This window comes from Oryza sativa, chromosome 2 (assembly GCF_034140825.1).
Source record: "Oryza sativa Japonica Group chromosome 2, ASM3414082v1".
Lineage (NCBI taxonomy): Eukaryota > Viridiplantae > Streptophyta > Magnoliopsida > Poales > Poaceae > Oryza > Oryza sativa.
In genome coordinates this window covers 1,301,243-1,317,429 of record NC_089036.1, presented here as the reverse complement: position 1 = coordinate 1,317,429, position 16,187 = coordinate 1,301,243, and the positions used below count along the sequence as shown (strand labels likewise).

At 43.7% G+C, this 16,187-nt stretch overlaps 3 protein-coding genes across 3 annotated transcripts; 1 reads left to right on the top strand and 2 right to left on the bottom strand.

Moving 5' to 3' along the window:
- The first annotated feature begins 651 nt into the window (after window positions 1–651).
- LOC4328147 (3-isopropylmalate dehydratase large subunit, chloroplastic) lies at window positions 652–5,628 on the top strand. The gene is made up of 14 exons (XM_015770212.3): window positions 652–804; window positions 905–1,045; window positions 1,134–1,457; window positions 1,581–1,649; window positions 1,728–1,844; window positions 2,249–2,323; window positions 2,414–2,491; window positions 2,575–2,670; window positions 2,843–2,892; window positions 3,596–3,650; window positions 3,740–3,871; window positions 4,523–4,570; window positions 4,657–4,815; window positions 5,243–5,628. Exons 1-14 carry the CDS (start codon window positions 745–747, stop codon window positions 5,381–5,383), a joined length of 1,545 nt encoding a protein of 514 aa, XP_015625698.1. The 5' UTR covers window positions 652–744; the 3' UTR covers window positions 5,384–5,628.
- Window positions 5,629–6,167: 539 nt separating this feature from the next.
- Window positions 6,168–8,225, bottom strand: LOC4328146 (protein LPA2). Its single transcript, XM_015768254.3, has 3 exons — window positions 7,711–8,225; window positions 7,009–7,162; window positions 6,168–6,698 (listed from the first exon to the last, which is right to left on the bottom strand). The coding sequence occupies exons 1-2, from the start codon at window positions 8,132–8,134 to the stop codon at window positions 7,023–7,025; spliced, it is 564 nt and encodes a 187-aa protein (XP_015623740.1). The 5' UTR covers window positions 8,135–8,225; the 3' UTR covers window positions 6,168–6,698; window positions 7,009–7,022.
- Window positions 8,226–11,230: 3,005 nt separating this feature from the next.
- On the bottom strand, window positions 11,231–14,719 carry LOC112937877 (uncharacterized). Its single transcript, XM_066307220.1, has 3 exons — window positions 12,034–14,719; window positions 11,578–11,911; window positions 11,231–11,490 (listed from the first exon to the last, which is right to left on the bottom strand). The coding sequence occupies exons 1-3, from the start codon at window positions 13,901–13,903 to the stop codon at window positions 11,445–11,447; spliced, it is 2,250 nt and encodes a 749-aa protein (XP_066163317.1). The 5' UTR covers window positions 13,904–14,719; the 3' UTR covers window positions 11,231–11,444.
- Between the last annotated feature and the right edge of the window lie 1,468 nt (window positions 14,720–16,187).

Here is a 16,187-nt window from a genome sequence, read left to right as displayed (position 1 = left end):
TAGTTTCATTAAATCAATAATTAAATATATTTTCATAATAAATTTGTCATGAGTTGAAAATGTTATTATTTTTTCTACAAACTTAGTTAAATTTGAAACAGTTTGACTTTGACCAAAGTGAAAAACGGAGGTAGTAGCAGTTTTGGTAGCAAGTGGGTGAGCATGTTATAAACGAACTTTAGTGGATATAATATAATTTATCATAGGGGTAAAACCGAAAGTATTTCGTGCAATGTCAAGTATTTGTAAACAACTTTTCAGTAAAAATATGTCAATTATCATAGGGTTAAATTGAAAACTACGAATTCAGGATTTTTTTTAATATAATTTGATGACCTTGCATTATATATTCCCTTTTTTTTGAGGGGACATGGGCTTGTCATTTGATCACACAAAGTGGCCTCTTAGAAGATTCCATTGGCGCCTCGCGATAGCCCATAAAGAAGGCCTTGAATGAAGCCCAGTTCCTCTGTTCATACCGACATATGGATCGATGCAAGAAAAAAAAGGTCGAATTGGCCACAAAAAAAGCCGACTCACCGCCGTCCGATCTCAATCCAACGGTTGAGATCGCACACGTCACCTCCCACACGCGGCACTGTGGCCGGGTGGCTCGCCTTTCCCACGCGCGACGCGACACACACACACGACGCCACAATACAATCCCCGTGCCTCCCTTGACCTCACACCCCACAGGTGTTCGCCATTTCGCCGCCCCCACCACCGCGCGCCGCCGCCGCCGCCATGGCCTCCATCTCCGCCGCCTCCCCCGTCGCTGGGAAGGCCGCCGCCTTCGCCCACAAGGTTCGCCCCACTCCCCTCTACCTCTCTGGTATCCGTCTTCCCCACCCAAGCGGTTCGCGATGCTAACCCCCTTGCCCTTGCTTGCTGGTGTTTGTCGCAGAACGAGCTCGCCGCCGCCGCCGTGGCGCCGTCGCAGCAGCAGCTGCAGCGGAGGGTGAGTGGGAGGAGGGCGCGTTCGGGGAGGGTCCGCGCCGTCGCCACGCCCGCCCGCGCCCCCCGCGCCCCGTCCTCCACTGGCTCGGTACGGCTTCTCGACCCAGGCTAGGCTGCTGTTCTCGATGTGATTCTCGTGCGGATGCGGATGAGGATGGGACTCTTTGCGGTTTCAGGTGAAGAGCGCCATGACGATGACAGAGAAGATCCTGGCGAGGGCGTCGGAGCGCGCCAGCTTGGAGCCCGGGGAGAACGTGTGGGTGGACGTCGACGTGCTGATGACGCACGACGTCTGCGGCCCTGGCACCATCGGGATCTTCAAGCGGGAGTTCGGGGAGGACGCCAAGGTTTGGGACCGAGAGAAGGTGGTCATCATCCCGGACCACTACATCTTCACCAGCGATGAGCGAGCAAACCGAAATGTTGATATCCTCAGGGATTTCTGTATGGAGCAGAACATCAAGTACTTCTATGACATCAAGGACCTGAGCAATTTCAAAGTATGCCGATCCATTTTCATTATCTTTTCTCCAATTGATAGCTTGTTTGTTTTGTATCAAACCTGTTTTCATGTTCATTTTGAAGAAATTTTTTAAATAAACTGCAATTTGTGTTGTTTGCAGGCAAATCCAGACTACAAGGGTGTTTGCCACGTTGCTCTTGCTCAAGAGGGTCATTGCAGACCAGGCGAGGTACTTCCAGTGAATGTGCTAATGCAGGAATCTGGTGGTTTCATAGGACAGGATTAACCTGCTCCAATTGTTGTCTAGGTTCTCCTTGGTACTGATTCTCATACATGCAATGCTGGAGCCTTTGGCCAATTTGCAACTGGAATTGGAAACACTGATGCTGGTTTTGTGATGGGCACTGGGAAGGCTCTTCTTAAGGTATGTAGAAAGTTCTGATTACTCCGTATCGAATTCAAATATCAGCCTTGATAGTAAAAAGTGGTTCAGATATTGGTTAGTGAGTTCATCTGAATGATGTGTCAGTTCTATGTATGTTAATGTAATAATGGCATTGTAGCAAGCTGCATGCTTTTGACCACTATAAATCAGAACTCAAGATAGATTTCTGGGTGCTGACAGTAGAATTTTTTTTATTCTGGTGCACATACTGCGCCATCTGAATATTATTTCATCCAAACGTAGCATGGTAGACATATGGGATGTATCATGTCAATAGCACTATCCATAGGATAGTTACATTTATAATAGGAATTCTAGGATTCTTTTTGTTCCTTATATTTTATTTAAATATTCTTAATGTGATCTATCAAAATTATTTTCAGGTGCCTCCAACTATCAGGTTTGTATTAGATGGAGAAATGCCACCTTATTTACTTGCAAAGGATCTGATTTTACAAGTAAGACTACAAAATACTTGTATATTTTTCTGTACTTATCTTTCTACCAGCATTTTCTAATAGCTCATCCTCAATAATTGCTAATTGCAGATTATTGGTGAGATTTCTGTATCTGGCGCAACATACAAATCCATGGAGTTTGTTGGATCAACTGTGGAAAGTCTAAATGTATGCTCCGTGCTCATAACTAGATTGATCAATTATTTTCATCTTTCATGGCTTTTAACCTAATATTTCCGCAAACTTGGTAGATGGAAGAGCGAATGACACTGTGCAACATGGTTATTGAAGCTGGTGGCAAGAATGGTGTTGTGCCTGCCGATCAAACTACATTTAACTATCTTGAGGTACTTTAATGGCCTTTAAAATGCTTGGTAATAAAATGAGCGATATTTTTATGCAAATAAAACAACCCAACATCCTTAAGCTTCGAATAAGAAGAAATATTTACAAGAACAAATTTCTAACTTTTACATAATGATAATTATGACTCCATATCGGTCATCCTGGTAACTGCAGGGCAAGACATCAGTTGAATACGAGCCTGTCTATAGTGATGCTCAGGCCAGGTGATTATTGCCTATACCTTCTCTTTTCCTTTTGACTATTCAATACTTCGATATGCGCATTTTCTAGAGTTTTTTGTAATACAGAGCACCTTTTTGCTGTATATTAATCACTTTCAAACTTCATAAATAAAATGCTGCATGCCGATCATTCAGCTAGCCTATTCCTACCGTACACATCTTCATGATATTATTTATCAATACTGCTATTTGCTGGTTTTGCACTGAAGGCATATCATGGTAATGAAATCTAACTGATTGCACTGGAGATTAGCAAGGCTCTCAAGTATCAGATCGTGTTGCTTCAATCATGTAGAAATATTATAGCTAAATTTGGATATTGAGTACTTGAACTGAAAAGAAGAATGTCATATTGCTATATGTAGGGAGAGAAATAATTTTGAAGGTAACTGGTTCTTTGTTTTCTTTGTCGTCTTTAGCTTATCACAATGATGTAGAGCCTACTAGGTGATAACTTGTGACACTAGGTTGTCCTTGTGCAATTATACACTTTTTTTAGATGAATTATACTCTATTTTTTCCTGTATTGTTAGTTGATCTATAAGCTTATGTAGATAAACTGTGGTCCGTTTGTGTCATGTTTTGAATAGTTAAATTGAAACCGCATAAGCATAAGCTGTTGATGTCTCTCTCTCTCTCTCTCTCTCTCTCTCTCTTATACTTGATTTCACTACATTTTTTTCAGATTTGTTAGTGACTACCGGTTTGATGTATCCAAATTGGAGCCAGTTATTGCCAAGGTTTGTTCATATAGTTACTGTTATCTTTTGCAATCTCATCAATTTCATTATACAAAAGAGTCAAAGCTGTTATTTTGGTGGACCTGCAGCCACATTCACCTGACAACCGTGCTCTAGCAAGAGAGTGCAAAGATGTCAAGATTGACCGGGTCTATATCGGTTCTTGTACTGGAGGTAAAACTGAGGACTTCTTTGCTGCTGCGAAGGTGTTCTTAGCTTCGGTAAGAGGCTTGAATCTTGTGGCTTGGTGACATATGACCCAAGTCATTTTGTTTATTTAGTACTATGAGATACTCATTATGTTTTAGAACTTAAGAGGAGGATAATGCCAATGGTTTGTGCTCGTATCCATTTGTTACTATCTAGGGTTGTTAGGTTCTGACTCAAAGAGTGTTGATATGGACCAGGCTTCAGTTGACCTCATTGGTCCCTTGTACATGAGCAGCTGAAATCAATGCAGAAAGGGAATATTGGTTTAAATAGGCACATCTAGAATATTTTAAACATTGAATGCTGAAAGGGTTAATGTGCTACGGTATTATATGATCAAATCGGGTTGGGTTTTGATTGGAATTCAATATGTTGAGTTGTTCTGAGGAAGTTTGTGTGTTTATAGGAGATGGTTAGGTTAATTTCTGCTAATCAGTTATGATTATAATGATCTAGCATCCGCCTTACTGTGATAGACATCCAGCTTGATTGACTCAGTAACTGCAAATTATAGCCAGCACTATTTGTTGAAGCATATTGATCCATCCTGTTTATTTAAATCAATTTCTCTATATACAAACTTAAATCTCATGTTACAGTAATTCTCAAGTCATACTACTCCATGGCTGCTTGACTTACTAAAATTGCTTTCATTAATGCAGGGGAAGAAGGTTAAAGTTCCCACTTTTCTCGTTCCGGCGACACAAAAGGTGATAAATGCAGCAAACAGCAAACACATACTGAAATGATCATCCTGTGGTTTCGATTTAATAATAAGAATGTTAAATCTATGTAGGTGTGGATGGACATTTATAGCATCCCTGTACCAGGAGCCGGTGGCAAAACTTGCTCACAGATATTTGAGGAGGCTGGTTGTGATACACCAGCTAGCCCTAGTTGTGGTGCTTGTTTGGGTGGTCCTCGTGATACATATGCTCGCATGAATGAACCTATGGTAAGTGCCTCCAAATATTTCAGTAAAACAGGAAATGTTGTTTCGTATGAACTTTATCAACATAGTAGAATTTATAGATGTCTTCCTTGAAAGATAAGGTATCATGAACCCTGTCACCCTGGACGAATTTTGTTCTCTATTTAAAGGGACAACAAAAATCTGAATTACTTTCACATTATTGGTGGCTGGCTACGATATTAATTACTACTTGGGTAATCATAGGTGCTAGTCCAAATTAAAGCCGTTGTTTTTGGGAATAACTATGGTAGACCTATAATCAGTAAAGTAAAATGCTCCCTTAGTAGACCATTTTGTGATGAAAAGAAGTCCTTAATGCAAAGGGAATTGCAAGTGTTCTCCAAATTATATCCTGTTGATGCGAGTGGTTTTGTTGATTAACTGATTTCAAAAACGTATTTGGGTGCAGGTGTGTGTGTCGACGACGAACAGGAATTTCCCCGGCAGGATGGGGCACAAGGAAGGGCAGATCTACCTGGCTTCGCCGTTCACCGCGGCGGCTTCAGCCCTCACCGGATACGTCACTGACCCCAGGGACTTCCTGATGTAAACAGTTAAAACACAAAAGGAGTTGGATGCTCAGAGCCATTGGCGTCTTGTACTACTGTACAACGGCTGTTTTTTCTTGTTCAATTTCAGGTGTAGTGTAGGTTTGTCCCCTTGGGTAATAACAACCAATAAGTTATTTTCCTTTCATTCTATTTCCTAATTGTGTACTGGGATATTATATATTTGGTGGACATGATTTTGCTTGTGGACAGAGCGCGTTATAGCAATTTACAGAATTGTGTACTACTATCAGTGAACAATAGGGTGATGCTACACAAATTTTGGTCTTCGTATGAACTGTGTCGAGGCACATTTTTTAGATCGATCAGTAGCCAGAGTGGCAGAAGTAGGCTAGGCCAGACATCTACCTGCTTGCTAGTTTATTTTTCACATGGTAATATAATTTTTGAAAGGAAAAAAAAACTAGAAATGGGATAAGCAGAAAAAAGAAACCGACTTCTTGCGCGTCCGGACGGAGATCACCTCCGGCCAGTTCTTGTTGGGCCAGAACGGTATCGCGTTGTTGGGCCGGAACGGGAACGAGGCGTAGGTGCGGCCCGTTTGGGTAAAAAGACGAACCCACTGCCATGTGGGCTCACACAAGAGTAGGACCCACCTGCAGTGGCCTCCGTCACAAGTGCGCATCGGCCTCGATCGCGCGGCGGCCGATCGCCGGAGCTCCGCCGCGCTGCACCACCTCGTTCGTCCTCCGCATCCTTCGATCTCCTCCTTGCCCACCTGCCCTGCTGACTCATGTCAAAAGCTGAACCACTTCAATTACAAAATTATTATAAAAACCAAACGATCGCGTTTCATTTCATTAACAAAATAGCACAATACAAATTTATTGACTTGCACGCTGAACAAACCCCAGGAGTTAGATGACCTGAACAACAATAACAAGTCAAGAAGTACAAGAGAACTAGCTAGAGACGAACTAGACACTGATGACAGACAGGGAGTTCCAGAGCTCGTAGCTTCCCCAGCCGCTGATTTGTGTGATGCCTCATAAAATAGGGTACAACTTCTCTGCACCTGCTTGCTTCAAGAAACTGAATTTATCAATGATCCTCTTGTCTTGACCACGATATGCATGGTCTGCGAAATCATGTCGGGAAACTCTAGATTTGAGTTTTTTTTTTCCATTTGCTTATGATTGCGCAATTTGTAATTTGCACAGTCGCACTGCAATTTGCGCAAAGCCTCTGACTGGTGTCTTGTGCAGCTACGATGGTAATAGTCAATACTCTAACCATGGCAAATATGAACCATTTACTCTCTAATCGTGTTTCAACCCGCCTCATTCTTTTACTCACCTGCAAATAAATTGGGGTATGTGACGGTTAGACAATATGTTCCCTTCCAAATCTACATTGAAATGAAAATATGGCCAATCTATGGTAAGGTAAAAGGAGAAGAAATGAAAATACGATATTGCAGAAAAAAAAGGTTTTAGATTCCAAAGATCATAAGAACAGAGATGGCAATATGGCATTGATGTGAAAGAGGCATATACAGAACTAGCAGTCAGATATATGATTGCTGGAGGCAGTGAGCCTATGATAAAAAAACTTTTGGGAGAACTATAGGGCCAAAATTCAGAAGATGAATATATTTGAGTCCAACCTTTGTGCAGCCATCTAGCTATTGCTTTTCTCGCCTTCGAAGTACTTGAAGACGCCATATCCGACCGTACCGCCCAAAAACAATATTACCGTAGGAGTAAACGATGGATAAAGGAACTTCACGAAAAAGCTGTCCCATTCTTCTGGCAGGAAACCTGCATAACATTATGATATAAGGCTCAAAGTCTCAAAGATCACTAAGCTCCACAGTTCTAAAGCACTAAATTTCAGATTATCCTCAGTAAATAGTTAGGTCACTTCATTATCTTTTTAAAAAAAAGTTAGGTCACTTGTTGATAACTACTCCAACTCTGTTATAATAACACATAATAAATCTGGTGCTACTTAAAATTCTTATTTAGAGCAAGTAAAGCTACATTCACTTTGTTTCGTGTACCATCATTATCATGTCACACTTCAGTTCAGATGATTACACCAACATATCATGATAGGAATGGAAAACGCATACACTAGTTCAGAAAATGTGACGATTCCTCCATCACTGATCACCACATTCAGCATTTCCACTAGAAAGGTGTGGTCATTTACTGAATGATTACTTACTGAAACGCGATTTCTTTTCTGTTCAGACATTCAGTGTTAATTACAGACTAGTGTTGTTCAGTTAAGTTGAACCACTAAAATTGTAAGCAGAGGATAATATATTAATTGAAAAAAAATAAATAAAACTAAGCTTCGTTACCGGAGGCGGCGAGCGCGAGGCCCTCGGCGAGGATGATCAAGCCGAGCCCCAGCCATGCGAGGAGGAAGGCGTTCTCGTTGGCCTGCCGCTGCCGCCGCTCCTCCTCCGTCGGCCCCTTCCCGCCGCCGCCGCCGCCGGGGGTGAACCCCGGCTCCGGCTGCTGGAACACCGACGCGCTCCCAGCCGGCGCGCGGCGTATCACCGCGGGCGGCGGCTCCAGCGCCTTCTCCTTCCCCTTGCCGCCTCCACCGCCGCTGGCTTCCCCCTTGTTCCCAGCGCCCTTGGACTTCCTCGCCTTCTTCTTGCTCCCCGACCCGGAGGAGGAGGCCGCCGCGAATGCGCGGAAGAGGCGGAGGGGGCGGGGCCCTGCTCCTAGGCTGCCCGGGTAGGCGAGGAAGGCGGCGGAGGAGCATGCTGCTGCCATGGCCACGGCGGCGGCGGCGGCGGCGATGGCTTTTGCGGTTTCTGCGGCGGCGACGGCGCGGCTTATCTCGGAGGCTGAGTCAGTTGAGGATGTCTCAGTTAGTTGGGGTTAGTGTGTATGACTAGTGGGGACCACCTGTCAGCTGGGCTAGTGTGTATGACTAGTGGGGACCACCTGTCAGAAGGCCAGTTGCCGGCAGCATCCACAGAATTTCAGATGGTGAGAAACCGGAAGCAAACGCTGAAGCTCGCGAGGTGGTCGGCCATGGCGGCGCCTGTTGGTTGCTTTGCTTCCCTGACGACGCGGACGATCCCATTCTCGTTCAGTGGCATGATGCAAGGCCCTCGGATCTGGCCTAGGCTGGAGAAGCGTTGGCCTAGAGTTTTTGACAATCTAAGGGGGTGTTTCCCCATAAGAGCAAGTTTAACTAGAGCCCACTAGCTCTAATTTATCTATAGTCGATCTAATAGCTAATTCATACAATAGTGTTTACTATACTATTAACATATGGTCCCACCTGTCATATACACATTGCGTCTTGGAGTCCGTGCTGCAGCTGGCTACAGATCTTTAGCCCGCTGCTCTTCACTCTAATCTTTTATTTCATTAAAATATATTTATGGTTGGCTAATAGCCCGCATTGTACCTGCTCTAAGGGGCCCCCTATCCATCCGGCACGGAAAATGGAACAGCTTATTATCATATAATTAATTAAGTATTAGCTAAAACTAACTTAAAAATAGATTAATATAATTTTTTAAAACAACTTTCCTATAGAATTTTTTTCCAAAAGTAACCAGCATTTTCGTTCAATAAAAAGACGAGATTCAGAAATGTGATTTCTGAAGAACAGATTCAGAAATTCAGAAATGTGATGAAGAGTTGATTCGGGGTGTGTTTTCTTTTCAGTTTATTTGAAAGTTTTACTCATAGATTATTTTGTAATCATTAGTAAGATGGTTCGTTTATGATATTTATAAGCGAAACGATGAGCCAGGACTCCATTTCAGAATTAGGTTGGTTTGTACGCCGGGCGCATCTATTCTCTACTCTTACTCAGTAAAGTGCATCGTTTGAAAAACAAAAACATTTAGTAAAGTGCAATTTATTTTTCTGAAGATTCACGTATGATTGATTTGTCCTACCTGCGGCGTATACAGCTTCAGTTCTTAACTTCTTATCTGGGGTATGATCCAGATCGATCACTAATTGGGCTCTGGCAAGAATGGGCATTGGATTGGACATCAGTCATAGTTCAAAGATCATGTGCTGGAGTTGTATATAGCTGTGCATTTTCTGCATGCTGTGATTCTATCCCAACCAACAAATTAATATGCTTAAATAGGCGGTCTTTTATAGGCGAGAGGTTTCTTGATTTCCAAAAGGAAGTACATACGTGTATCACTGAACTCTAGCTCAAAGTATATGATATGCATGGCCAGCAAACAATTGGTGGGTGGTTGGTGTGCAAATATAGACAACAATTAGAGCAGGCACAATAGCATATTACTCCCTCCGTTTTAAAATGTTTGACACCGTTAACTTTTTAGCACGTGTTTGACCGTTCGTCTTATTAAAAAAATTTGTGAAATATGTAAAACTATATGTGTACATGAAAGTATATTTAACAATGAATCAAATGATATGAAAAGAATAAATAATTACTTAAATTTTTTAAAGAAGACGAATGGTCAAACACGTACTAAAAAGTCAACGGTGTCAAACATTTTGAAACGGAGGAAGTATTAGCCAGCTATAAGCATATTTTAATGAGATAAAAGATTAGAGAGAAGATCAGCGGGCTACAGATCTGTAGCCAGCTGCAGTACGGACTCCAAGACGTAAGGTGTGTATGACAGGTGGGACCATATATGAATAGTATAGTAAGTAACTATTGTATGAATTGGCTATTAAATTAGCTATAGATGAATTGAAGTTAGTAGTGGGCTGTACTATTAAACTTGCCCTTAAGCCGCATCGTCGCGTATGCTAGTACTAATTAATTATTACCTTGTGAATCACATGATTAAGTGGTCTCAATTATGGGCAACGTCGATAAAGAGATGATGAATGCTAGTGATCAGCTGGGCTAAACTGCATTGGAGATCTAGCTTATCAATATTTGTTATCCAATCTAGAAGGATGTAGGTGGTAGTGTTGCAGCTTGAGCTAGCTGCTCTTTTGGTGCTCATAGCTTAATCACTTTCATATTGCAAACGTTTAGCACACTCAAGGGCTAACTAATTAGGATAATTAACACGCAGCTTTAGGTAGCCCAGCCAGCTAGCTAAGCTGTCCCTTCACATGAGACATGCATATGGGTTGTTGCATGCGAAAATTAACAGATAAATAATGGAGGTTTTAGCTCTTTTTCTGCAGGTGACACTTGACTGAAATTTTTACATTTTGGTCCTTTTTAAAAACTTATTTTATAAATAGACCTCTGAGAAAACTTAAACCGGAAATGGTCCTTTTTGGGACGCCAGAGTGGCTGGCGCCGTACCCCAACATGGCGGCGCCAGCCACACTGGCGTCGTGCCCGTGCCACCGTGGCAATAGGGCTGTCGTGGAGGTGCTGACTAGGCCGAAGGGGGCGCCAGCCAAAGTGGCGCCGCCCCTCATACCACGGCGCCAGCATGGCTGGCGCGCCCCTCCTCTGCGGGCCCCACCAACTTTCTCCCCCCCCCCTAAAAATTTTCGCCAAGTCTGTTCTGCCTCCAGGCAACGGCTGGCGCCCCCCCCCCCCCCCGACCGCGGCGCCAGGGTGGCTGGCGCCCCCTCCTCCCCCCATCGAAGCCCTTCTGCCTCCGGGCCTCGGCTGGCGCCGCCCTCATGGACTACGGCGCCAGGGTAGCTGGCGCCGCCCTCCCCCAGCCCGAAACCCTTCTGCCTCGCGGCACTGGCTGGCGCCGCCCTTCCCAACCGCGGCGCCAGGGTGGTTGGCGCCGCCCTTTGCCTCCCTGCAAATTGAAGATCCATATTGCACAAATGTACCAATTCACAGTTCGCAATTCAAATCACAATTCACAGATTCGTACAGACTAAAATAGGTTCCAATTGCACAAATCACAATGCCAAAAGTCCATCACATAGTCCTCACATAGTCCATCACATATTCCACACATCAAACAATGCCAAAAATCCATCACATATCCCACACATCAAACAATGCAAAAAGTCCATTCTATATTCCACACATGAAACAATGTCAAAAGTCCATCACATAGTCCTCACATAGTCCATCACATTTTATATCACATAGTGCACCACATATGTCATACTACCAACCAATAGATTAACTTCATACAAATTACTTCTTCCGTTGGCGCCGAATTGCTTGCGAGCCCGGAGTGTACCTACATTTGAAAATCCAATGTTTAAAACATTTTAAAAACAAAATAAGGGAAATCAAATAACATTTGAGAATGGTAAGCTCATTTTACCTCTTTTTCGCTGCCCGAGTGGATCGCAAGTTGTATTGCGTGGGTTGCGTCCCCTGAGGCGCGTCGGGAAGCTGTGACATGTCTATCTCCTCGGCGTCTGGTGCGACGTAGTCCTCATCCTCCTCGTCCTCGTCGTCATCGTCGTCGCTAGGTGGAGCCGGCGCCTTCCCCTTTCCCCTCCCTTGCTTAATGCGTGACGACGACGAGCCACCAACTCTTTCACGCACTTCTATCCTGATGGAGTGTCGAGCAGTACTTGGACGCGCGGATTGAGGTAGTGGTGGTGGTAGTCTCCCCGGTTGGTACACGTGTTCACAACGGCTCTTGAAGAGAACTGATACGGCATTCGGTTGGGAGATTCCTCATCAATTGCATGAATCAGATAAACGTGTATAAGATGTGAGCAAGGCATATGGTAGAGCAATGGCCTTTGGCAAGAACATGAGTTCCCCTCACCTTCAACTTTGAAGGCTCTTGCGCCGAATCTAACACCACCACGCGTTATACCACCCCTCTCTGTGACCTCGTATGTCTTTTTCTGCTTATCGAAACACCTTGCAGTGTGTTTGTTCGCCTTACTTTTTTGCACCTTCATCTTACTGTCAACCTTGGTGGACCAACGCTGCCCTAACTGGACTCGCTTCAAAGCTTCATCATGTCTGTTCACAAAGTAGTCATTGCACTTCATGAACGTAAATGATACGATGGCCGTCACTGGAAGCTTACGAACACCAACTAGCACGCTATTGAACTGTTCGGCCATGTTGGTTGTCATGTAACCCCACCGGCGGCCATTTCTATCGTATGCACGAGACCACTTATCTTTATCCAACAACTCATCTTCAAGCCATTTACGAGGACCTTCGGGAATACGCTGCCTTAGTGCCTCAACATCCCTCTCAAATATCCACTTCTCGTCAATCTGACATATCCTTAGGAGCTCTTTTGTCTGATGCTTGTCCGCACCGGCCTTGTGGAAATTAGCACTGAAGTGCCTCATGCACCACCGGTGGTGAACCGATGGCAATCCTGGAACAGGAGTCATCATGGCATTCATTATACCAGCATGTCGATCTGAGATAATACAAACCTCCCTATGCGGCCCAACCACAACCCGTCGGACAAGATCGATAAACCAGCACCAGTCTCGTGAATTCTCTTTCTCCACCAAGGCAAAAGCTAAAGGTACAAGTTGGTCCTCCGCATCAGCTGATAATGCAGTCATCAAGGCACCACCGTATTTCCCAGTTAGGAAGGTTGCATCTATAGCTAGTACTGGCCTACAATGCTTAAAAGCCTCAATGGAAGGACCAAAGCACCAGAATGCACGCATAAAAATTTTCTTAGTCACTCCATCAACGTTGACAACCCTATCAGGATGAGTATCGATGTGGTAGACCATACTGGGATTCCTCTGCTTAATGGCTTGCAGCAAAGTGGGCAAACAGACATACGCTTCACCCCATTCACCGTAAATGAGCTTCATAGCCTCCTCTCGTGCCCTCCAAGCCTTGCCATACTTCACCCTATACTGGAAAACCTCAAATATATACAAAGCTAACGCAGAAGCAGAGAGTGTAGGTTGCAGTTTTATGGCATTGCATAACCTATTTGCTATGAACTTTGATGTCAGTTGCCGGTGGCTCCCTGAACCTTCGGCAGTAGCACAACTATGTTCCTTACCTACCCGTGATATCCTCCACGTGCCACTAGACCTCTTAGTTGCATGGACCTTCCATTTGCACCGTGGGTTTTCACATTTAACAGTGTACCTCCTATTTGCGGCAGAATTGACAACACGGTATGGACGATGGTGCACGATGGCGTACTCCTGGAGCCATAGCTTCAATGCGACCATGGATGGGAACTCTAAACCCTTTCTGAGACCATCCACCTGGAATGGTTCTGGCAACTGATCTAGGTTGATGCCGCCATCTAGTAGTGCACCATGGGCATGTGTTAGGTCCCTAAACTCAGGAATGTCCGGCTTCCTCCCAAACACCTTCTCAAACGCACGACATTCCTCTAATGCTAACTTGTCATTATTAGTAAGTGGAGGGAATGGACGGTCATCATCAGAGTCTTCAGCAAATTCAACATCATATTGCTCAACACTTGCCTCCTCGTCAACATCATCTCTATTGACTTTTACTGAGACAGAATCGTGACCACCACTCAATTCGACATCAAAGTAATCATCTGGATTCACATATTGGCCTGCTACTTCTGTCGGGTATTCAGGGTTGACTCCGTACGACGACCAATGAACACTCGCCGACAAATGTTCACTTAGATCAAGCCCCTCTTGTACTAACTCCCTTTTCATCACCCTCGCTGCATCCACATCATCAGTACCGCAATGTCTCTTTGATGGTCCTGCCTCCCATAAATCATTTCCAAGCAAAGGTCTCTTCTTCTCTCCTTCCCCCTCCAAGTCTTCTCGTACCAACTCACTCTTACTTGCACCCCTCCACGACGAGAATAATATGTCACAAAATTCTTCTCAACGTAATGATAAGAAGGAGATTTGTTTAGATCCAAATTTTCTACGGTACGAACTAACTTTGATGCAAACACCTCTAGAGATCTAAACTGAGACTCTTTTACCAAATCAAAGTAAACTTCCCATTCCAACTAACCTATCACATTTAATATATACTTATGCCCTTGACCAACATCGTATCTCCTATAAAAACAAATCTCCACATTATCCTCGGTCCATCCAAGAACTTCTTTCACTCGTGACCTTAGTTCATCTAGAGTTGGGTGGGTGGGAAACAAAATGGTTTTCAATGACATATCCTCAAACTCAACATGTCCACCAACATAAGGTTCCACCACTCTACCACCGTAGTAAACATGAACAAGTCTATCCATCTACACCAAAAAATCAAATGTAACTTTGCAACAAAAATTAAATCTTCATTCCTAAACGTAGTCCAAACCGACATATTATAACCAATGCATAACTTAAATTGTCCCAAAGCTACTACTCCAAAAAAATATTTAATCCACCTACAACTATCAACAAGTTTACTACTGCATTACACATCGAAATATTACAAATACTCTATCATACAACCCAAACCTTCGTCATGCCTCAACCATAATTTTTCATCCATCCATCCAACCAAACCATCCAAAAATTAACATTACCACATATATGGTTAAAAAAATCATGACACCAATGAGTACATTGCAAACATGTAGCACTACAACAAGCCAATCCTAAGAACAAATGCTAAAAATCACAAATTTGGGTAAAAAAGGGGTTCTAGGGTTACCCACCGATCTACAAATTCAACCAATAAAAATGAAAAAAAGAGGGGGGAATGAAGGAGTCTACCTTTCTCTTCGATTTCCACAAAAAATCCCGCGAAAAACGGCTTCAAATTGAGTGGATTTGAGGTAGAGAGGTGAGGGGGAGAGAGAGGGAGAAGAACAGCAGCTCGCTGCTCGGGCTGGGAATGGCGAAAATGGGAGTGGGGAGGAGAAAGGTGGTGGGGCCCACGGGGTTTAAGGGTCGGCCCACAGAGGAGGGGCGCGCCAGCTATGCTGGCGCCGTGGTATGAGGGGCGGCGCTAGTGTGGCTGGCGCCCCCTTTCTGCCCAGTCAGCACCTCCACGACAGCCCTAGTGCCACGGTGGCACGGGCACGACGCCAGTGTGGCTGGCGCCGCCATGTTGGGGTACGGCGCCAGCCACTCTGGCGCCCCAAAAAGGATCATTTCCGGTTTAAGTTTTTCCAGGGGTCTATTTGTAAAATAAGTTTTTAAAAAGGACCAAATTGTAAAAATTTCAGGACACTTTGACACGCATGCATGTGCTACAATTTAGCATCATCAGCAGATTAGAGAATGGGGCCAAACTCCCCCACTTATCCAGATTGCTGGCACCACAATGAAGGACGAACTAGATATAGATAGATAGGGTTATCTGCTCAGCATGCATGCATGATGCATACACACACCATGGAAACTGAAAGAATCATATGCACTGAAGAATTCTTAACATAAAAATGAAACTTGTAGGTTGAAGAATGGAAGAATAGGGTTGTATCACTCATTCACTCACTTATAAGGCATTTGAAGAATGGATTAATACGATAGGGCTTTTAAATATGGTGTGATTTTCTTTAAAGCTTTATTGATACGAATTTATTAAAAAGCATTAACATTCATTTTTAAAAATTATAATAGTTAATGTGTTCGCCTATACCATTAATAGTATTAGCAAAATCATTCAGCTATATGAAAAAATGCCTTAAGTGAGGCCGAGTTTAGTTCCAAATTTTTTCTTCAAACTTCCAACTTTTCTATCACATCAAAACTTTCCTACACACACAAACTTCTAACTTTTCCGTCACATCGTTCTAATTTCAATCAAACTTCCAATTTTAGCGTGAATTAAACACACCCTGAGTGAATGAGTGATACACTACAAAAATTGCTGACATTTTGGCTTCACTCTGGGTTCATTTAGAATAGCTAGCTACGGAAGCAGCGGTGCTGCAGCTATAGGAGTCAGCAAGCAGAATTAGGCTAGGAGGGCTGTAGCGTTGCGGCTGTGCAGCTACATCCCAGCTGAACTGATCAGCCCCTCTATCCCTAC